Genomic DNA, 24,752 nt, shown 5'->3' with positions numbered 1-24,752 from the left:
TAAAAAAAAACTGTCCTACTTTTATAATTTATATCCCTAAAATGACTAATGCTTTTTTCTTCTTCAATTTGTGCTAATCACCCAGCAGGGCTAAGAAGTTAAAGATTGCAACTGAAACATCATACATGTTAAAAGAAGCCAAGAGGATAAGCGAGTTTCACATCTTTATGATTAGACAGCGGAGATTTGAATTCCAATTGTGTTTTATTAATCCATTTATCTAAAGACATCGAAGAGGGCAAATTCCAAACTTATTTGCAGTGAATGAGATGAAATGGAGGCTGAATGATGAATAATCTGTACAGCCATATAGTCAGAAAAGTCTACCTTAATTAAAACGAATCCATCATTAAAAAAAAAAAATTGAAGTAATCCTATTTATCTTTAACAACTGCCTGAAGTGGTGTACTTTTGGTGTTTCATGACACATTGGATAAGGTTACAAGGGCAGTGTTTTGAAGGAACTGTTAAATGCTGATAACGTTATCATTAGCACTTGTTAAAAGTTTTTTCAATGCCTGCCCTCAAGTACTTCCAGCACCGGTTCAGTTTCTCCTCCTAGGGGCACAAAGGGCCAGGATCGGGTTGTCATCTAGTAGACAGCTACATAAAACAAGCATGACAACCGTCAGACGAAATCGGCTCTATGCAAGCGACGTTTACTTCTTCACCCTTAACTACGTGGCAGCAAGTAGCGGGCAAACGTCACTTAGGAGGGCAGCTGCGTATCTCCTGCGTAGGAACAGCATGACTGCCAAGCCCCATATGCACCATTAAATAAAAAAATACGTTCTTAGTTAACCGATCACAATCTGATCGCTGATTAGCCACATTTTTGGTCACCGATTATTGATTGGATTCAATGATCAATGTTGGTTACTAGTGATCGGAGAGTGGTTACAGATTTTATTTTACAATATTTAGTAACAGCTTTTAATGTACCAAACTTATCTGATCAACCACTAAACTCTTTAGGTCACCGATTATTAATCGCCAGCGACCTAACCTTATCATACGCAAGTAATTTTTTTCTACAAAATAGAGTGCAAACTTTTAAATGTGTATTATACACGTTATAGCCAAGATTTGACCTTAATATCTGAATGCCAAGCGCCAGCCTTTTCAATGCTAGAACAAGCAACATTGAGCTTGCCAGCTCTTGGACCAGCGTTGTAACTTAGTATGCTTATGCAAAGGCTTGCAATAAATAAAAAAACGCATTGACCGTGAGAGAGAGATATATATAAAAACAAACAAAATAAAAAACAAACCACTTGACTTTCCCTTTTAAGTATAGTGTCCTTTTCTCCAGACGGTAGTTCCGTCTACATAAACTAAATTAAAATTATTGGTGAGTTAGGTTAACACTTACAGAAAGTCGTAAATTAAGAAGCCAGTGTTTTTTGGCTCGGTTTTCTACGGCACTTCAGCTGACACTGGGAAAAAAATTGGCAATATTTTGTATTTATTTACCTGGTTTCACGAGATGCTAAGTTTTGGGATAAGGAATTTTCATCCCATGTTGAAGCCACATCATATGTGAAAACAGTGTATTTATATAAACATTTTAATGTCTTAAAGCAACACTTACCGTTCCACCTACTATCCTTCCTAGTGGATACCATGCTCGTTCATCAAACCAATTCAAAAATTCATAAAACCCGTGGGATGCTAGGTGATGTGTTGATCTGTAGTTGAACCTGTACAAAAGCAGAGGGTCGAGTTAGTACTAAAAGGCTAAATATGCTTATTTAACAAATAATGACAAGTTTGACATTTCTGAAAGTAGTATTCATGCTTTTGACAGTACGGAAACCATGGATACAACCGCGAGAAGCCTATTCAAATAGCGTTATTTGTACACATGTCATGAATGATGCTTCGTAAAATGAGGTCAATTCATGTTCTCCGGTGCTCTTCGCAATAATCAGGCTTCTGTCTGCTAAAAGCAAGCGTAGCTGGCGTTAAGCTTAAAACATTGTCACATACGATGCTGCCTAAGGTAGTAATTCAGTCACTAAATTTTGATGGCTGGCTAGTAGGAGAGCGTAACTGTATTCAGGAAAATGCACTGGAGCCTGTGCAGAACAGACAGCGCCTGGACTGTTCCTTTAAGAATCCATGGAAAAGCTACTTCCATCTATAACATCGCTATAAGCCAACAGGTAGCAGATTTATCTTTAGGCGTCTTGTTTTGCCACCCCAAAATACTCAACATGGTAAAAGCGCATTGACGACTCATCCAGGAGGTAGCAAAAAGAACCCAGACTAACAGGTCAAGTACTGCAGACCTCACTTTCCTCCATTAAGGTCACAGTTTGCGATTACGCAATAAGTAAGACTGCAAAAATGGCATCCATGGGAGAGATGCAAGGAGAAAACCTCTGCTGGTCGATAAGAACACAAAGGCTCGTCTCACATTTGCCAAAAACATCTCGATGACCCCCCAAGACTTTTGGGATAACATTCTGTGGACTAATGAGTCAAAAGCAGAACTTTTTGAGAGACATGGATCCCGTTACATCTGCTGTAAAGCGGACACCGCACTGCACAATAAGGACATCATACCCACAGTCAAACACATTGGTGGTACTGTGATGTCTGTGGCTGCTTTAGGACAAGACTTGCCATAATTGATTGAACCATGAATTCTGCTCTCTATCACTCTAGGAAATCCTGAAGGAGGATGTTCAGCCTGCAGTTTGTGAGCTGAAGCTCACGAGCGGTTGGAGTATGCAGGAGGACAATGATTCAAAGCACAGGAGCAAGTCGACCTCTGAATAGCTTAAAAGAAACCAAATGAAAGTTTTGGAGCGGCTGAGTCAAAGTCTTTGACTTGAATCTGATTGAGATGCTGTGGCGTGACCTTAAAAAGGCAGTTCATGCCCTAGAACAATTCTGTCAAGAAGAGTGGACCAAAATTCCTCCACAGATGTAAGAGACCCACTGGCAGTTATCACAAACATTTGGCTGCAGCTGTTGCCACCAAAGGTGGCACAACCAGTTATTAGGTTTAGGGGGCAATTTTCACACGGGTCATATAGATTGTGATTAACTCTTTACCTTCAATAAATGAAATGATCACTTAAAAGCTGCATTTTGTGTTTACGCACATTGTCTTAGTTTTATATAAAAATTACTTCAATGACCTGAAAACATGAACATTTCATGTACTGAATAAATTAGCTGAAAAAAATGCTCTATTTTAGAATAGAATGGAAAAACCAATTACTTTTCCATGTTGGTTATCAAAAAGGCCATGATCAATCATTGTGGAATATGAATCACAAAATGCATTGTGACATTCATCAAACTAGCCTCATACAATAATGCTTTGTGAATGCCAAGAATACAGAGATTATCTGGGAAAACAAAATTGTTAATCCAGCTCTCTCACTGTGCATTTAAATTTAACTCATCCCTGCATTTCCCTTGAATTATGTGGGCTAATAAATGTGTAAACGGGCATAAACAAGCCACATTCACCGAGAAGATACCTGTCAACCTTCATCAAGGCTGTATTCAATGCATATTTCAATGTGACAGGTAAACGTTTTATTGTCAAACAGCAAATCAGATTGCATACTAAAGCACTAGAATTCATAAAGCGCACATTCCATGGAAACAGACACCTGAAAAATGAATTTATGAATCCTGCACAATGCATATTCACCATCATTTTATGCTAAGAGTATAAGCTTGCAGGCAGGGTCCTGTTTACCTAACGTATGGGTTTTCCAGGTCTGTCAACTCTAGGCTTGTCATTCCCGGTGAATATATGTGTTGTTTAAATAGTTGGCGCTATATACATAAAAGATGATACTCATACATTAAGGACAGCTATGCATTGGGACCACATCACATCAGACCCTAGACGCAACATTTTAATGCAAGGATGAAGAATCCCCAATTCATGAAACCTCTGTGTTGTTTATTGAAATCAATCTCAATGTCAGAAAATAACTTCATAATTAAAAAAAAACACATCAGCAAAAGGGGGGGGGGTACTAAATATTAGAACATCTTAACCCGCATCTAAAAACTCATTGCCTGCCCTCCACCTACTTTTTCTTTAGGAGTAATAACTTTGATAAATGTTATTGAGGGCATGAGTAATTATATGTCCTTCTCTAAAAATCTGCTCTGTAATGTACACTATATGACCTAAATTAAATGTCCACAACCCCCCTAGTTATGGAGTCTCTGAGACCTGCACCCTTGGGCTTGGGTCACGATATGCGGCTGGATAGAATGGCCAGATACCTGGCTTACTCCTTATACCGTCAACGATGTAAGATTAGCGTGAACCCCTTGAGTATTCGAGTTTTCCCGTCTATCTAGTTCAACTCTCTCCTTTGCTGATCTATTAGCAACTGTAAACAAGATGTGATCTGCAAGCAGAATAACCGAAAGGTTCTCACGGAAATCATATTAGAACATTATACAGCTCGGATTCTGTCGTTGACAGAAAAGAAAAGTCGTATAGATGGATTTAAGAATAGCACATGAATTGTGTTAATAGCATACTAGACAATGGTTTTGACAAGCAGCGTACACCTATTATGACCTCTGAAACCAGACAGCGCGCTGGAATTGATACGGATAACTGCCAAATACCCAAATTAGACCGTAAGCAAAACGCTGGCGAGCACACTTTCTCCGGCAACACTTCAGCCATTTTCTGAAGACCAGTCATAACTTTTCATTCCGCCGAGTGCACGGCCCGGCAGGAGTCTTGATTTTATAAGCTAAATTATATGTGTTGCTAAATCACCACCCCCCATATTCAGTGCCTACCGATATTAATGGGATACTCCAGCCAGCATCTGCACTTTAACACATACGATACATGTACGGCCCTTTAATATCTTCATGGTGTCCCTTTTGCAGATGCATGGGGGAATCACCCCCATACACATTTGCCCCGACAGCCGCACCTCCCCTGCTGTCTCCATGCAAGAGATACATTTGGACGTCTTCTTTACCACGGGTTCTTCTTTGGTGGGTTGGTATGGGACTGTAAAATAATTTGTGTAGAGGATCAATATATTAGGTATAAATGAGAGGGGGGGCGGACCATGGACTTATAAAGATCTGTGGTCAATGCGAATTACCGGGTGCAATCACCGGTCACTATGGTGATTGCACCAATTATAACACTTTGCATGAGAACTTATAATGTAACTCATAAATAACCTCCATACCAGTTTAAAAAAAAAATTACCCAACATGCCCCCCTCCCCCCATTTAAAATTCTATAATGAAATAAAAGGAACAGATATGCAAAGCTTAGAACTATTAATTACAAGGCTTGCATTTTAAGAAGGATTTTGTGATCAGTTCCTTCTCCAAGGGCTAGTGGTTTGGTCTCATTAGACACGATCTGAATAATCCAATACGCCAAACGGATTAATATTGCTGGGAGTACGTGGGGCGGCTGCCTTTATGTGGGTCACAGAAAGAGAAATTCATCTACTCGGCAATAAATCCGTCACTTTCTCACTTTTCGGGTTATGAATTTTTCCCCTGCTTAAGGATTTCTCGCGCATTCATCAGACGCTGTCAGGTTAAACAGCATTTAACTTAAATTTAATAATCCCGGTGTCTAATGTGCTCATCACAAAATGGCACTGCATTATTTACCACCCTTTCATTTCCATTAGTAGTGTTTTATAGCCGGTTTGGAGTTTAGAGGTGCATTCAACAAGCTTTGTTAAATAATAAATAAATGAAGAAGGAACATTAATTTTAGGACTGCTCATGTTTTACCCTTAAAGAGACACTGCTGTTAATTCGAGTTACAATGGAGGCTAGAATATATGCACAGCATATTATATACATATATAGCAAAATCTTTAAACACTTTTGTAAAGCAGGGGGATGTAAGTCGCTACTTTTATGTCCTGCCCATCAAACCTTAAGTACAGCGATGAGACCCATCCTTCCTATGCAAGGCACTCAGCAATGGCTACAGTGAGGAGCGAGAGGCAACGCTTCAACTAGTTGGAAAGGGAAGTATTCCCCTTAAAGTATCGTATTGGCTCAAATATAGGCCTCACCCTTTAGTTTGGTGCTAATTTAAAGAAAAAAAAATATATATATTTTTTAAATTTAATGTATGGTAGGAGGCTCCCACCCGCTTTACCTAAACTCTAGTTTTGCAACATTGATGTAGGTGCGGCAGACATGACCTCCACTTCCTGCACCAGTCTGCCTCATCCACATCAACAATCAGGGCGGAACAAATGTTTTTGCTCGCGTTGCCAGGGGATCGCATTTGCGCCGGACCGCACTACCGAAAGCGCTCTGCAGTCTTCTGATCCGGTCTTCCAGACACCCTGGAGAAGGTAAGAATGCTAAACCCCGATTATAGGCCCGATTATAGGACGCACCCCCACTTTAAAGACTTAAATTATGGGAAGTGCGGCCTATAATCAGGCCAATACGGTACATAGAATGCAGCTTTGAAAATTACCTTTGCGGTAAAGGTTACCAATGAATTCCATAGCATTGCAGAAATTGGAGCTCACAGGTAACCTGATGTAGCGTTACTACATATGCTACTTGGTCTAGTCTCCCGATTACAGGCCGCACACCTTTAGTTTCTCCGATGATCGCTTCAGCGTCTCCCTGTCCTTTTCTGCAGCTCTGCTTCTTCTCTTGCCTATCCTGGTTCATCTGTTGTCTTACTTCATCCACTTCTCCTCGGTATTCGGCTCTGGTAACCAGGCCTCCTGGAGCGCTGCCTTAGAGGGGTGGAGCCAGGTGCAGAAATGCTTCTCTTCCTCTGCGAAAGGGTGGGGCCACAGCACGCACCATGGTGACGGCCTCTCCCAATTGGAGAAAAGGGGAGAGCGCAGAGGGTCCGTCCTTCGGAGGCAGTGCTCCGGGAGGCTTGTTAACAGAGCCGATATGAAGTAAGACAGATGAACAAGAAGAGGCAAAGGAAGAAGCAGAACTGCGGAAAATGAGACAAGGACATGGAAGCAGTCGGCAGAGATGGTATGGAAACATCCTGAAAAACTAAACCAGAATAGGCCACATATATAGGAGCATTAGCCGTGGCTGGTAGAAAGTCTTGTAAATCATAATTTCAGAGCAGCAGCGGATGTCTTAAATGCCATAATAGTAATTGCTCTTACTGCAACTGTCCTAAGAAAATTTAGTGACCTCTGTTGGTGCTCAGAGAAACTAATGATCCACTAGACATTGCAACATCCAGGTTTATCAGTTATATGGCAAGGATTTGCAGTGTCTTCCCAATGAGATGTTCTTTTCCCCCATAAAAAGAAATGCAGAGGGATCTTTCTAAACCAGTGATATATAAATCCATTATGTTGTTAAAAAAAAAAAAAAAAAAAAAAAGACAAATCTAAGCTGATGTTCTTGGCCGTAGGGTGTATTTTCCACTGCCTGTCTACACGAAGAGGTGCCAGTAAAATTATTTTTAGGCTTTCCCCATAAACAGTAGCATGTAACCATTAAAGTGCCTCCCTACAGTGCTGAAAGCATTGGCTGCCCTAAACTGAAGTATAATGATTGGTGTCATGAGAACTTCAAGAGCAATCAAGCGCACATCCCCCGAGCGGAGTTGCTTTTTACATTTCAGTAGAGAAGGAATAACGGGAAAGATTTAAAGTCATATTCCCAAATGTGCTTCATGTTGTCAAGTACGCGGCTTTACAAATGGAATTGTTCATTTTTATTGAGCATCTTTTGTGTCATCTAATAAAGTTTGCAAGAGAGATGTGGAAAAACGGTGAAAACATTGTGACACCATCCCCAATGATCATTTGGATCATGTTTGGATAAAAGGACGATACGCGGTATGAAATATGCAGGCAAAAATCGACATCCTGCAAAGCTGAAACCCTTAAAAAAAAAACAAAAAAAACCCTGACCTGCCAGTCGCAGAACGCACCGTGTGGCACGAGAGAGGGGCAGCTGGATTCCAATTTAAAACTGTCTACATGAAGGGGAGCGCCTGCGTTTAAACTCATGGGACACACAAAGCTGCGAAAACATATCTATTTGCAGAACAGAGCCTTAAAATCTTCGCTAGTGTGTCGGAGAAAAACAAAATGTTTCATTAAAACCTTTCCATAGTACATGCAGCGAAAGTAAATTCGAGAGCGAGAAGGCTCTGTGACTGACAGCTGTAAGAGCAGACAAAATATACTTTATTAACAAATGCCACGGTTTGTGGGAGTATATAAATGTATTACATAGACACGCGGTGTACTGCGCTCCAGGAGGCTTCCAGGTTACAAGGTAGGCCAATGTAGATTGCAAGAGGATGATGGGTAAGAGTATTGATATTAAACCTCCAGGCAAGTAACAATACAGTTGTAAGAGGACTTGAAGGATTATGCTAAATTACACACACATACATATATATACACATATGTGGGTATGTTTGCGTGCGGGTGGGTATATGTACGAGTATGTGTATATCAGGGTCACTGGGAGCACGTTAGTTGAGGGCAGGTATATAAGTCTACACATAGTGCAGCGTTTCCCCGCTTCTATGGCTAATACTTGTAGCAGCTTCAGCCAGTACCCGATTTTCACCTACTGAGATTTTACACAGACCGTCCATGAACCTGAGCCGAGGGGTGAGGCAAGTATTTAGCTGTTTAGGCAAAGGTTTTTTTGTATGCTACTCAGAACCAACCTAGCTGGCCGGTACTGTTAGGTAGGAATTAACCCAGTTTAGTCTCCTAACACAGAGTAGGGTTTTGATTACATCTTAAGGGGATAGAGTACAATATGTGAAATATCCACCTCTCCTTGAAAAAGCATGGCGGAATTCATCAAGCTGTTTGGCTTGCAGGACCTGCTCAGCCAGACATCTCCTGATTGACAGTACGCACTCACGGAATACAAACCGTCAGCTAGCTTCCGTGTGCATGCTTCCCGTGCGCATGGCAAATCCACTCGTTGCAATAGCCTCAAACAACTGGAGCATCTCCTAAAAAGTGTTTTTTCATCCCCTCCTCTACCGGTAAACAATCTTGATTCCCTTCATTTTCAGCTGCACATAGAAATTGGCAGATGGAAGCAAGCCACAGTCAGGTGGTTATTATATATACACACACATACATATATTATATATATACACACACACACACACGAGTTCTCCCAACATAATGGCAGAACAGTACCGCAGACATAAAAACAAAGGAACTTCAAAAAAAAAAAAAAAAAATTGTATTTACATAAAGATGATTTTTTTCCAGATGAGCGCTAGCTTGTTTAAATTAAATTCTTGCCTAAAAGTAACAATCTCCAAAAAATAATTTACAAAGTGCTGGCTTTCCTGGCATCTAAGCATTTCTTAGCATGATATATAGTTTTCATGCTGTACTTGTTCCAAGTAATTTAAGCAGTGTGAAAAAGTGATGTGTTGAATATAAGAGAATAAAACTAGCAGCGATAAAAGTTAATATGATATAAATATAATAATAAAAAAACTGATCACAGCACAAATAGTGCAAAGTAATTTCCTAATGATGCATATGTATAGGACATTAACATTTTCCATAACCTGGAACTGGCACCGCTGGCTTTAACGGAATGGACAAAATTGATTTTGAATCCCTTCTAACAATGCTTTCAGTTGCAATAAGCATTGTTAAAGTAAAGCTGCCGTGCTGCAAAAAAAGGCTCTCTAAAGGATGCCGCTTGTAATCCCATCACTGAATCAGCTGTCATAGAATTTTATAGTGAACAGTAAATGTTTTAGTGTACGTCGCACACAGCGTCTCCGATATGGAGGAATGTGAAGTAAGCCAAGAAAGCAAACAATAGGCTGGCTTAATCACTTACTTATAAACAATTCATCACCTCTAAAGCCAGACTGGGTTCTGTCTTGATCTCCACGTGGCCCTTGCTCATAAAATCATTATATAAAATGTATATTATTTAGAAGAGAACGAGTATTACTTTGTCACAAACAGAGAGACAGACGTATAATTGCCGGGTATTGGGAAACAGTACAGAACAACAAGACATACACAAGTACCTACTCTGTCTCGCCAACATGGATGCATTGCCATTCATTCACCTAACTACCCAGCCATCTCTCTCATGACTCTGAAACGTGCAAACTGGGCACTAATGAAATTATATTTATTCTATATATTATTCTAACATCTCAAGCAGTTTCTTTGCACAAGTGAGGTAGATCCGATTTGGTTTTAACACCAAGGTTCCAGAGTCAATCAATAATGAAGAAAATGACACTTGGACAGATTGTATCAATATTTTCTAAATTATTGGTTCTGTAGAAATAAAAAAACTAGCCCTGAAGCTGGGTTATGTTATAAATAATACGGCAGTCCTAGCAGAGATCGCGTTTTAGCTTAAACGACATTTTTGCAAAATAGGATTTCCCTCTGTCAAGCAATTTGTTCCTGTTCACTGAGGCTTTTATCCTACTGTGCTCCTTTAATGAAACCTGACACGAAGTGGAACAAGAATATTTGCATCAAACATCCAAGATCACCGTGGCTAGTAAAATTATACCTAATAACCATTATAATGTTTAGATCTAGCTACTCAACGGCAAAAAAGACGTAGGCAAAAATGAGCTGTTTTTGGGATTCAGATCAGCTGGAGGAGCCAATACTTTCCCATTACCTGAAGGCATATCTCTCTCTCTCTCTCTCTCTCTCTCTCTCCTCTCTCTCCTCTCTCTCTCTCTCTCTCTCTCTCTCTCTCTCTCTCTCTCTCTCTCTCTCTCTCTCTCTCTCTCTCTCTCTCTCTCTCTCTCTCTCTCTCTCTCTCTCTCTCTCTCTCTCTCTCTCTCTCTCTCTCTCTCTCTCTCTCTCTCTCTCTCTCTCTCTCTCTCTCTCTCTCTCTCTCTCTCTCTCTCTCTCTCTCTCTCTCTCTCTCTCTCTCTCTCTCTCCATACGTACCTCCGCTACCGAATCCTTCCACTTACAACGTGCAACCGCAAAACTTTATTCAAATCTTCATCGTACACGCGCGTCACATCCGTCATTACGTAACTTCAAGCAGACGGACACTACAGAGCTCTGCAGCAGAAACGGGGGAACGCCGGCGGAGGTAAGTGAAAGGAGCCGATCGCTCCAACGACGCATCGATCACTCGATTAATCGATAACGGAAATCGTCGACAACGATTCCCGTTATCGATTATTATCGATTTTATCGATTCGTTGTTTCAGGTCTACTTATGTTAGAGAGTCAGCACTGTACATAGACTGTATAGGGATCCCTATATTTAAAGAGACTCCCCAGTCATCATATGCACATGATAAATGCATGGCTCTTCATTTTTTGTGGTGTTCCTTTTGTAGATGCTTGGGGGGGGGGGGGCTGCAGGTTTTGCCCAGAGACTCCAGGTGAAGTGCCACTTCTGTGGGTCACGAATGGGAAACGCCAGGTCACGGGAGCGGTAATGCGGTACGCCCCACTCCTCACCGACTTCCACCATTAAAAACAGCGTGTGCGGCGCAACGTCAGCTGTACCGCCCACCGTCATCAGCTCCCAGTGTATGCCGGGCAGTTTTCCCATGTAGCAGATGTGTTCAGCCACACATCTCCATTTATGCAATAATACTCAGCGCTGAGTCTGCAAATGTTGTGGGTGGGGGTCTCTTCAGACCCCATGCGCATTCATGGAAAGGACTCCCATTGATTGCAATGGATCACTTTCCTGACAGTCTCTTCAGGCAGCCAATCAGGGGCAAGAACAGATGGACAAGGGAGGAGAGAACAAATAGAACTACACAATAGGATTAACGCATTCGGACATACTGGTACAGAAAGAGAAGACTTTCTCTTGCAGGTTGACAGTGTAATAGGGGGTTGAATAGAATTGTATGTCTAAACCCACTCAGAAGGTTGAGTTAGTCTTATGTATTGCAATATATCACAGCCTCATGTTTTTGCAACCTAGGCACACATTTTAGTAAGAACTGTCATAGCTCTGCAGCATAACAGCTTCTTATAGATCTATAAATAGTCACTTTTAGGAATTAGAAGCTCATACATATTTTTCCCAGTCTGTTGAAAAACACAAACCAATATTTAAAAAAATGAAACAATAAAATGGCATCGCTGCATGACAACAGGTGCTGACATTCGCATCAAGGTTTAGCACAAGCAAGCAATGCTATAGGATAGACAATGAGGATTTAACAGAAAAAAGTAAATCCATTACATTCAATTACTCCCCATTTTTTAACCGAACCGGATGATAAATATCTAAAAAGAGATGCGCCAACATTGATTGATAACGACTCTCTCTCTAACCAAAGGCAGGATTTGAAATATCCTTCATACTTCTGCTGAATCCTCAGCCTCCTTACAGACAGAATTAATTATGGAAAATGTTGCCTCATTCAGAATTTTTGCAGGGAACACTTGTCATGTGACCAAAAAGCAGGCACCGAGGTTGTTGCCATAGAAATTGGGAAGAAAAAAAATATTGAAAGCTTTTGTCTATCTGATAAAACCTTCTATCATTTTACCGTTTTTCTTCTGATCTGCTAAGGTTTAACAAAACAGAATGCATGTGACGTACGTGCGTTGAATGAAACGCTTCAAAACACTGAATCCTTTTGGTAGTTAAAGGGATTTCGCAATACCTCCTAGCGGCGTTCAATACCTTAGAGGTCTCTTCTTCGAACTGAATATACATTATAATCGAAGAAGGACCCTCTCAGGTATTGAAAGTTTGGGTGATTCTGCATCTTAAACTCGGAATGTTCGTTTTTTGGTAAAACTATTTCTTATTAGATACATACAATACGTTTTCCACCTGGGGGAAAGGGTGTGTGTGTGTGTGTGTGTGTGTGTGTGTGTCAGTGTGTGTCAAAGCCAGGAGCAACTTTCGCAGCCACCAAAAAAAAACGAAATGTGAAAAAGTCCTATAATTATTTGATGAAAAGCCTGTCCTAACTGTCAAACCATCTCAGACTTAGTTCCATTAACAACCATATAAAATAAGCTGTAGAGTGTAAGCTTGTGAGCAGGGCTCTCTCCCTAACATATTGGTTTGTCTTACTCTGTCAGTTCTAGTTCTCGTACCCCATCAACTGTAATTATCATTATGATTGATTACAATCATTGCAGCTACAGGAATAATAAGAGTATAAAGTCCTTAAGCTTCACGCTCCAAACACAAGTTTGTGGCTTCCCAAAATCCAATGTGACCGTCGCAGGATCGCGTGACCACAAGTTTAAAATATTTTATTTTTTTTGTTTTTAAACATCGTTTCTCTAGGTTATAGCTCTTCTTACACAATAAAAAAAAAAAAAATCGGCTTCCCAATATAATTAGGCTGAGACATATAATTATCTACCCTCGTTCTGCAGCCGAGATTCGGAGTACAAGATGTATAAGGAAACATTAAAACAAATGAAACTGCCAAAAGAATTCCATGTTTTACTGTGTGTGAAAACATGCCCCGAAACTTGGCTTGGGCAGCATTGATCAAAGTGACCAAAAATGTTTATATCGGCTGCAACGAATAACAAAAAAAAAAGTCATACCGATAACCTGCCACTTGACATTAGGGGTTGCAGAATTTTATATTCAACGTGTCAGAAACCAGCACTCTTAATCAAATCCAGCCAACGGACCTAATGGATTGAATGACCAACAGAGCTGACAAGCTATACTTTCATTCCGCTTATGCAAATCAGTCCCATCACTGGTGACAGGACAAACTCGCAATAATGAGGGATTTCATTAAAATGAGAGTTCTGATATTAACACTGACCAGCTCTACCGGGTACAAGTAGCTGTACAGTCAAAGTCCAAAATGTTTTTTTTTTTTTTTTTTTTTTAAATGACCTGACGTGGCAGCATAGCCATATATTACAAGTGACAATCTGTTTACACGGCACGTTTTCCCCCATTACACAAACGTCTATTTTAGGCGTTTTAATATCATATATTTGACACAACAGGCAAACAGCGTTTAGATTTTAGAAACACAGACAATTCAGGAGTAGCATCTGAAAACAGCAGCTAATGGCTGATTTTAAAGATCCAACTTAACCACAGATCACTGAAAAGAATTTATAATACATCAGCTCCATCAGAGCCTCAACTCCAAACAACTCCAAACCACCTGTGCTTCACGCATCAGTCAATCACTGGCAGGAAAGTCTTCCCATTGACATCACTTGTGGCATTTACTGTACATGCGCGCTGGGGTTGCCACTGGACCTAGATCTCATGCAAACGCAGTGCTTCTCCGAATATATCCAGAGTTGGGAAGCGATGACATTAAATCGGATTGCAATTGGGTTAAGCGAAAATTGCAATAACCATGTTAACCCAATCGTAAGTGCAATTCGATTACCTGTAACTCCATGATCAGTGGTATTATCACCATTGCAGTCGGTTTTGTGATTATTTTTAGAGTTTTTTGAAGATATTAAAAAGATTTTAAAGACTCATCAGATGGGCTTGATACTTTTGTGAGTGGCACTTACACCTTTACACATTTATTTTTATTATTTACCTTTTTACACTATTTTTGGTTATTTCTTCCCTTTTTATGTCATCGCTCCCCAACTCTGGATATATTTGTACTATTGCACTCTGGGGAAGAGCGATATTTGGGCAGCCGCAGACATTGGGAAGTATTATCTTAATATACTCATTGCACTTTTTTACATGTGTGGGTGGGGACTCCGGTTCTCCTTGTTATTATTACGCAGGGCTTCTCTACTGCAATATTATTTTAACTCCTTAATGACAAAGCCCATACATGTACGGGCTCAAAATGCATTGTTTTCAATGGGTTTAGGGACCACCCATTGTCCTTAAGGGGTTAAGGAAGCCACCACATACACACGTTCTAGAACTCCTATATATCTGGTGCGTATAACGAGGGTTAAGGTAGACATATACGCAACATGAAATAGGTTCTAAATATATACTACTACAGACATAGTTTACAAATAAAGAAAAAAAATATACGAATATATGAAAACCTTTTATGCCAGAGATCTACAATGGGTGGCTAAGCCTTGACTCAAATGGTTAAAAATTATATAACTGTAGAGGTTTCCTGGTCGATGCGATCTGACACTTACAAATCTGCATGGGTTACTTACAGAGAAGATTTAAACGTCATTCTTCAGAAGAAAAAAATAAAGTCAACTTATAGGGACAGTGCACCCATCCTTTTAATGCATATGATAGCAGCATGGTCCCTTTAAGGTGTTGCCCCTTCTGCAGAATACCCCATATGCAGTTGACCCAATCCCACCCCCCAGCTAAATGTGTGCAGATGCGTGCAGCCAATATACAAATCCCTTCAGACCCCTGCATGCGATGAAAGCACTTCGACTCATTTCGATTGGATCACTTTCCTGCCACCGAATAGCTGGTCAGTGACAAGTATAGTGGGACCATGGAAGAAGCCGGCATCTGTAGCAGCAGGGCTGTATCTTCTGCTAAAGTCCTTTAAAATGCATTCTTCTATAGCCAGTTTGCCAGGAGCATTAACCGGTCCTTTAGAAACATGCAATTTCTTACCTAACTCCACAATGAAACCTAAAAGGACACTCCAGCCACCATATGTCCCTTTAAATTCATGTGGCATTCCCTTGCAAATAATTGGGGGGGGGGGATTCTACAACCCCCCCACCACCATATGCATTTGTCCCTTTGCCCACCCCCGAATATTTTCCATGCAGGAGAGGTGTTCAGTCCGACATCTCTTCAGACATTACACTACCTGCCAGTGAGCTCCAGGTCAGCAAATACTATGGGCAGGGGTCTATCAAGACATGCGCCAACTCATGATCAAAGGGCTTCTGGTTAAGTGGGAGCCCTTTCCTGCCAATCAGTGGCAAGAATCTTCAAAATCACAGAACACGGGAAGCTGCAGCTCTACCCTAAAAAAAACATATCACCGAATAGCCCATATGAGAAACAAATATGTTCATACGCATTGTTTAGGGGGCTCCCTGGGAAATCAGCATATTCCTTTAACTTTATGGAGTCCGACTTACTTCCTGGTTACAGGTTTCTTTCACTAGTGTAAGAAAAGCAATAGAACGCCATCTAATCAAAGCAGGGATAGCGACCCAAGCAGCAACCGTTTCATAATCGCTACAGTTTGAACAGCCGCCTAACTGAGGAGGCGGCCCTGGATCTCATAGCAATGGTTTCACTCTTGCCAGACAGCTATTTGACGGTGCGCTGGAGAGAAGGGCATATGGTGGGGAGGTGGAGGGAAATGCACACCAGCCTGAACTGCACCTTCAGAAGTCTGCCTCACAGAGACAACAGGGGAATGGAGAAAGGACTTTGAAACCGGAGATACCGAAGAAACCCACGTCTCACACACTCCCTCCCGGTTAATGCGAAGCACAAAGCCAACTCATTATGCAGAAACAAAAAAACTGACAGAGCGCGATGGCATCCAGGCCAAGCAGACGACAAATCAGACCATAAGGGATGCATGAAGCTATTTGAAATTTGCTTGTGTTGGTGATTAAAAAGGCATTGAGCTGATTTACTGCCTCTGCGACTGCAAGAAATGTGTTCCTTTTTAATGGGTCATTGCCAGGTGATCGGCTAGTACTGTCTGATAATGAAATGATGCGGAGAAAGTGAATGCTTCACCAGGCACTTCTCAACAACAAGCAGCTCAGTCTCATCCACAAAGTTAGATGAAACCACCAGCACATCAGCGCATGCTGAGCATGTTAACATAACTTATCGCAGGAGAGTGGCGCAGCAATCCATTTAACTAGAAACTTCCTGGAATTCATTACATTAGCAGAACTTCTTTAAGAAGGGTAAATAGATTAATAGTGTCTGACATACTGGTGTCACCAAACTGCCATCACACAGATTAACACTTAAGAGAACACGGTCTACTTGCTCTATAAGTGACATTTTACTTGCCTGCATAGTGTCTTTTCTCTCTCCATTAAATTATATATATATATATATATATATATATATATATATATATATTATGTATACACACACACAAACAAAATTGATAAAATCTGCAGGTAATGGCTTCGCTTACAAAGACCTACATATCAAGAGTTGATTTAATGCACAGACACGTTTCAGATAATATACACATTACTGTAATACAAATATATTTTATATAGCATAATTTGCCAATCAGGCGAAGCAGGTGCATTCTCTCTCTTAACATCTTTAAATATACTTGAGCAGTCATGAAAGCCAGCACACAAAGGGTGGCTTCTAGGTACAGGAACAATAAAAAGAATTTTCAGACAAAGGCTATAGCAGACACAAAGGATCTATCTATCCAATGTATGTATACATATACACACACTAATAAAATTATATATATATATATTAATATATTACACGTTATGGAGAACACAGGACCCTGTCGTGCAGAGGCAGAACTAAACGCATGCTGTGACTTTATGCACATCTATATTACGTAAACTTTAACCCTTAACGAGGTATTGACACAAAGAGGTCCATGTGATCAGCATACATGCACATGATCCAGACTAAAGATCCGCACAAGCCCTATATTAAACCGATGAGATAAACGTGTAAATCGCTGTTCTGCTTTTACTTCTATAGTTCTCTACGTACTGAAAACGAGAAGCAGGATCTAAGAGACACTGAAATACACCATGGTTCTCCGAAGAGAAGCGTCAGGACGGTACCGAGTAGCAGACACTCTAAGTTACATTTTGTCACCGGCAAGAAACCATCAGAACCGGGTCAGCCGCTAAGATTTTAAGTACCGGCCGCCTCCAGAAACTCCTGTAATGCCCTCATCCTCTTTAGTGTGTCCCAACTGCATATAGTGCTGGATCACGATGGAACCCGCACTCCCCCTGTGCACTCACCAGGGATCGAACTCGTGGATGATGCTCTCGAAGCGAATGACGGCGAACAGCCTGGAGCTGAAGCCGGCCAGCCAGGCCAGGAACAGGATAGTAAAGGAGAGCAGGGACTGCCAGCCGGCAGGCTGCGACAAACCCCCCGATAGCCCTCCATGACCTGCAGCCCCTGCTCCGGGGGAGTGCACACTGGTGTTGCTGTTAGACGAGGAACCGGAGCCCGAACGACCGGTGCTTAGGGCGAGGGAGGAGGCCCCGGAGTTGGAGGATGTCGCTTTGTGCTTATGATCCAGGGCTGCATGCTCCGCCATGTTGGATTTCCCCCCCGCTGGCCGCTCCTCCTCCCGGGGTGGGGGGTGTGTGTGATGGGGCGGGAGAGGGGGCTATGGGTACGTTCGGTGACGGTTGGCGGGTCTGGGCTGAGGAGGAAGGTTTAAAATGCGCGGGCACGCGGCTCGTCCTTTAGATTCCAATGTCCCAATACCACAGTGCCCCCGCTTTTTCCTTTATTCTCCGACACGTTTCTTCTCCGTGTAAGTCTTGCGGTATTCCAACGGCCCGCCGACCACATCACAATCCGGAAAATGACTGAAAAAACACCGGGTGAAGCAAAGCCAGCAGACACTCCTCTGCTATACCCTCAGAATGACATTTCCTATTCACGGCTGAAAGGGGGAGCCTCTGCGCACAACCCCACCCACTACCTTACCGAACATAAACTCTCCACCAATCGCCAAGCGACAGGTACGTGGAAGGCGGAGAAATCTGTAGTCTCGCGCCAGTCATTTTAAAGCCCCGCCTCTCTTTGGTACATGACGACAATTACAGGCGGGCTCATATGGAATACTTCCCTGTAGGCCCGCGGCACGTGCTGTCAGTAGAACTGAGGGCGGTGGAAGACCGGATGATTGACATAATTTCAGCCAATGGTATTGCTGGAGTGGTAAAAAAAAAAAAGGCGGGTGGGGCCTCATCAGACACTGCGGTTGAAATAACAACGAACTGTGAGGGGCGGGCTCCGTTCTTTTAACCAATTATATCTCTTTATACGCGTGCAATAGTACAGGAAGAGTCAGTGTGGTAAAACATTGATAGAGCGCTCGTTATGTAAATAATGGAGCAATAACCGGAGACGCCAAGTAACTGCGTGGCTGCCTAGTCCGCGTTTAGTAGTTTCCGTCAGTGTTTCTTTGACGAAATGTGCCGTTAAAAGCTTGGCTTTTTACTTTTTTTCCTTTTCATTCATTCATTCCTGGGCAAAGCCTACAGCTGCAATGAAACAGCATGTGCAAGGTACATACAGCATCCGAGTGTAGGGGGCAGTATGTCTTCTATGAAAAGAAAGCTGATGAAACCTCCCTTGCCCCCAAGCCAAGAGAAACCTTGTTTATCAGGAGACATTGTTGTAAGAAATTAAAGGGACACTCCAGCGGTCATTCACTTTAATGCATAGGATAGCTAGGTGGTCCCTTTAAATGTTTATGGACTTCATGGGGAGGGGGATTCTGCAGAATTACCCATCTGCATGTGCCCCCTTTGTCATGCAGGAAACAAATACATTTTCTTGTACACGAAACACTGAACCCCAGCCTAGGATTTGGGGTGTTATACCTATATTAAGGTCCCTTAACTCATACGGCTGTCTCTGTCTACTGTTTGTCCCTGGGATCGTGTTCTAACAGCTCTAAATGTAAATTATATTTCAAAAGCATTGTTTTGCTTTATATGGCAGAAATTATTTTGATAAATTACTAAAATTCTTTTTGACTACATTTTTTTATGTTTTACTAAATACGCTGTAAATGTCTGCACTTTTTAACCTGTTTGAATCATATAAATTGACTATAGTAATCTGGAAAATGTATCTAAAATGTGTTGCACTTTGAAGAAAAATCTCCATTCACCCCACCCACAAGGGCAGTCCAGAACCAAAATGAAAGGTAAATTTACTCTGTATGAGGAAACCAACACCCCAGCCGTATATATTTTGGCCTTCACTGGCCTTGTCGGTATGGTGTGGTTGATATCCCTGTAGGCATAAAGAGATCTTCTAGGAACAATCAGCAAAAACGTCCATGTCTGGACTCATCCTCACACTTGAGGTCATCAGACTTCCAGTGAAGCATTGATGTATCACTCCGAGTAATATGTTTCCACTGCTCCAGTGGCGGTGTGCTTACCAACACTCTAAATGAAACTTGAGCACAGTTATCTTCTGTATTGAACACAGTTATCTTCTGCTTGTGTGCAGGTGCTCGGCCATGGAAATCCATTTCATGAAGCTACTGATGCACAGTGCTTGTGCTGATCTTGCTTCTGGAAGCAGTATGTTCCATACTATACTGTGTATACATTCTTAAGTGTTTGGCAGCCCTGCTTGGTATTTGGTTTAACACTTTGTGGCTGAGCTGTTGTTATGCATAGACAATTCCCGCTTTACAACAATAGAACTTAAATTGGACCAAGGATCTAGCAGGGCAGAAATTTAATAAACTGACGGAGCAAATGTGACAGTTATATGATAGTTCCACATTTAAAGTCACTGAGCTCATTAGGACGACCCATTCTACTGTCAATGTTTGTCTATGGAGATGGCTGCCTATGTGTTTGATTTTATACTAGGGCTGCAACAACTAATCGATAATAATCGATAATGAAAATCGTTGCCAACGAATTTCATTACCGATTAGTTGAATCGATTTTATCTAAGATGAGGGTTTTTTTCTAGAGCAAATGCTGAAATAGAGGTTGGATAATAACACTAAGATTCAGATCCCCCACAGCTCTGCAGGTGACCTAGATCCTTCCCTCTGGCAGCCGGCAGGCATCTGTGCAACGCGCACAGGCATCCTCCGCTACTGTCCTCCACTTCTACCATGGCTTCTATGATGGAGCACCAGCGTCACATGACCTTCCTGTGTTCAACCATAGAAGCCCCGGCAGAGGTACCGTCCAGCAGCAGTGGAGGTTGTTTGCGCAACGTTCGCCGGGTACCACAGAGGATGATCCGCCGCAGAGCTGCAGGGGACCTAGATCCTCCTCTCTGGCAGCCAGCGGGCGTCTGCGCAGACAACCTCCGCTGCTACCAGCACTTCCTCTGGGGCATCTATGAAGCAGCACTGGCGTCATAGAAGCTCCAGCAAAAGTGCTGTCCAGCAGCAGAGGTTTGTCTACGGGCACCAAGGAGTCTGGAGCATGGGGGGGTAAGTCAGGGGGAGGGGTGCAGAGTAGCATAAAAGGGGGCACAGTGGAATATAGGGGGTAAAGGCATATTTCGGAGGCAGACTGGCATATCTGGGGGTATATGGCATATCAGAGGGGCAGAGTGGCATATCAGGGGGGCACAATGCATATTTTGGGGTATAAGGCTTATTTGGGGTCACAGTGGCATATTTGGAGGCACAGTGGCTTATTTTGGGGGCAGAGTGGCATATCTGCGGTATAAGGCATATCAGAGAGCACTATGGCATATAGGGGTATAAGGCATAATATTTTTACTAATCACATAGTGATTAGAAAGCTGGGCTCCACTGACTTGCATGGTTGAATGCAGTACCTGTATTCAACCTGCAAGTGGAGCCAGAGTTCTCTAGAGGGTCTGGAGACCCTCTGTGAACTTTTCCAACTTTGTTATTTTTTTTACAGGACGTGCCGCCATCTTGCGAGTGGCAAAATCCTGGGGTGAGCGTTCGGTGTTGCTGAATGCCTCGTGATGGAGGAATTTCGCCAACACCATTGAAGTCTAGGAGGTGATTGTTGATAGCCTGCTAAACTTTTAAAATGGGCGTCCACAGATGTTGACACTCCCGGGGGGGGGCCAGACATGGCCCATGATGCCGATCTCGGTGTTGCTGAATGCCTCTACATTGAGGCATTACAGCAACACCGTTTAAGCGAAGAAAGCGTTCGTAGATCAGTTTCTAAGCTTGTTTAATGAAATGACGTCATACGTCGTTAAGTGACCGTTTTTTCGTGACGTGCCTGACACGTCAATGGACGTTAAGGGGTTAAAGTAAAAAAACAATAATGGGCTTTTTCAAAATGTACAACCTCTTAATATATGGTTACCTTTTTTTTAAACAAAATTGCACATCTGTACACTTTAGAAGAATAGACAACATCTGTGCTTTTGTTTTGTGAACTGTAGAGCATCTCCTTTTGGCCAACAAATTGTATTGCATGAGTATTTTCTGCCACTTTAAAATCTCCATGCAATACAATTTGGTGGCCAAAACATATAATTTCTCCACATGTATTTTAAACTTGAACAAATTGTTTACAAGAGAGACATGTTATTCTATTTCCTCTAGCTCCACTCAGCATCAGTTAGTCAGGGCAGCTGGCCTTGTATGCATGCCTCGGGAGTGTATAGCTTCCTACATTATTTATTAATCCACATATCTTAACTACAGTGGTCAGTAAGCAGATAGTTTATAACTGGATCTTTTCAATGTGAGAGGTTTTGCAGCCTGAGAATGGAACAAGTTATCTACATGCCACTTAAGTAGATTAGATGCCAATACTAATGTGAAAATATATGTGGGAACAGAAGCCGGTGCTATATTCAACTCCACACTATGTAACCATTGTTTGTAAAATCCTGCTAACGCAAATACAGCAGTTTTATGTAAGGCTTATGTATTTTAATAAAAAAGCGCTACACATCATAAAGCTGCAAATACAATAAACTATTGTATACCCACAGTAACTTGGAGTAAGAACATAAAATGTCACTTAAAATTATAGCTATGACAAAAACTGGCATTGGACTCAAGTTGGGCTTGGGTCAATTGCCTGGCTTATATATATATATATATACATATACATATATATATATATATATATATATATATATATATATATATATATATATACAGCATGCAAATAAAATTGATCCACTCAGCGGGTCTTTTTAAAGTTTATTGGCTTAGTAAAGGTCCAACGTTTCAGCTCTCAATGAGCCTTTCTGAATGTCCTTTAAAGCACAAATAGTTTGGCAGAGATCTTTAAGAACCACTTGTCTTCTAGCATAAAATGAAAGCCAATTCCAGATTCAGCTAAAATTGAAGTAGTTAATTTCTTCAAATCAACTGCAAAACCAAGACACAATATAAACAAAATAAATCATTGAACCTCTGAGCACTAACTAAACACAGGTTTAGGTTGGGGTGGCTTACTCACTTCCCAAAAAACATGGCAACCAATCAAAATAAATCCAGCAAGGTTTTTGCCCAGCAGCTTTCTTGGCTGGGATAAGAAGGAATTGAATTGCACCAAGCTGGTCTTTTTTAACCCCTTCATTCCCCTATAGACGTACCGGGACGTCCAAAAAACGCCCGCAAAGAAACCCCTATGGACGTCCCGGTACGTCCAGCCCTTTGTGCATCGCCGGCTTTCTGCTGCCCGATCTCCCGTAACAGCTACCGGCATGAAAGCCGGTAAGCTGTTACGGTTGAAAGTTCCCGATCGCGCAGTTGCAAACGCGCGATCGGGCATTCCCTTCTGGGTTGCGTCACTGCTGACGTAACCCGGAAGGTCATCGGAGGACAGGAGATCCCCTGCGGGGATATCCTGCCCTCCGATGAGGCACAGAGACGCTGTGATCTCTATGCAGGTCTGTGAGGACCTGCGTAGAGATCACAGTGTGATCGGTGCAGGGGGATCGCGGGGAGGGGAGTGAGAAACCATCTCTCTCACTCCCCCTCCCGTCCTGAAAGATAAAAGCAGAAAAAAAAGTCAATTCATTTAAACAATAATATTAAATAAATCATTGAAATAATATAAAAAATACAAAACAAAATTATAATGTGAGCTGTGATGTCATTGTGACATCACTGGCATGTTCAGGGGGTCCCTAGGAGGACCTCTAACCATTTCTGTGTAAAAATTATATATAAAAAAATAAAAAAAAATGTAAAAAAATTAAAATAAAAAAAATATATAAAAAAAGATAATAAAAAAATTATTAAAAAACCTTACTTCCCATTGCCCTAGCATAACATCTAGCCAGTATAACCCTCCTGCCCCCGTTCACAACCCCCAAACCCGTTAAGCCATAGGCATAAAAATTATACAAAATTGTACACCTAATAGTATGCTCCCTGGTGCTGGGAAAGTCGGAAAAATCTATATAAATTAGGTATATCTGAAATCAGGACACCTGAATTAATAAACTTGGAGGGGATTTTCCATCACTTTACCTAATTTTGTGAGGATTCAGAGGGAAAATGTAAAAAAAAATTAGTTTATTTTTCTAATCTTCGCTAGTTTTTACTAAATTTCTCATTCTAAATTTTCAGCTAATCATCCAACTATGGTATCAAACGAAAGCTCTATCTCTCCTTGAAAAAAACAATATATAGTTTATATGGGTACACTATTCACAGGAAAAAGAGAATCATCGCTAAACCGACATACCCCAAAAATGGCAAAATTGCTCTGGGCTTTGAGGTACCAAAAACCCCTGGGATTGAAGGGGTTAAACCCTCCTAATTGGACCAGGTAAAGTGTAGTTCGTCACCTATAAATCCCGGTCTGGATTTTATAAGGCAGTTGGAACACCAGCCCACCCTGCTCTACTAGATACTCCACCCCAGGGACCCATTACACAATTTATAAGTCTCACACATATATTTTATTATTAATTGTGCTTCTCTTTCCATGGGGCTTCAATTTTATGTGTAAGGCAGTGGTGAGATTCAGCTGGTTCTTACCGGTACGCACAAACCGTTTCTTAAAAAATGATCAGTTCACTTGAACCGTTTCTTAATTACCCTATTATAGGACGCACCCCCCCTTAAAGTGGTTGTGCAGCCTATAATTGGGTTTAGGATCTAGATCCCCGCGGCGCTGCAGGAGATTTGGATCCTCCTTTCCGGCAGCAGCGGACATCTGTGCGATGCAGACAAC

At 41.6% G+C, this 24,752-nt stretch overlaps 1 protein-coding gene across 1 annotated transcript in view; it reads right to left on the bottom strand.

The window, feature by feature from the left end:
- STT3B (STT3 oligosaccharyltransferase complex catalytic subunit B) overlaps positions 1-18,524 on the bottom strand; it is a 46,327-nt gene extending 27,803 nt beyond the window's left edge. The window contains exons 1-2 of the mRNA XM_053468003.1: positions 17,850-18,524; positions 1,592-1,700 (exon numbers count right to left, since the gene is read on the bottom strand). Coding sequence (XP_053323978.1) covers positions 1,592-1,700; positions 17,850-18,154 — 414 coding nt within the window. The 5' untranslated portion in view covers positions 18,155-18,524. The remainder of the gene's footprint in view (positions 1-1,591; positions 1,701-17,849) is intronic.
- Between the last annotated feature and the right edge of the window lie 6,228 nt (positions 18,525-24,752).

The sequence above is a fragment of the Spea bombifrons genome, chromosome 5, assembly GCF_027358695.1.
Source record: "Spea bombifrons isolate aSpeBom1 chromosome 5, aSpeBom1.2.pri, whole genome shotgun sequence".
In the NCBI taxonomy this organism is placed as follows: Eukaryota; Metazoa; Chordata; class Amphibia; order Anura; family Pelobatidae; genus Spea; species Spea bombifrons.
Note: the sequence above shows the minus strand (reverse complement) of the source record. Positions and strands in the feature narration are given on the sequence as shown.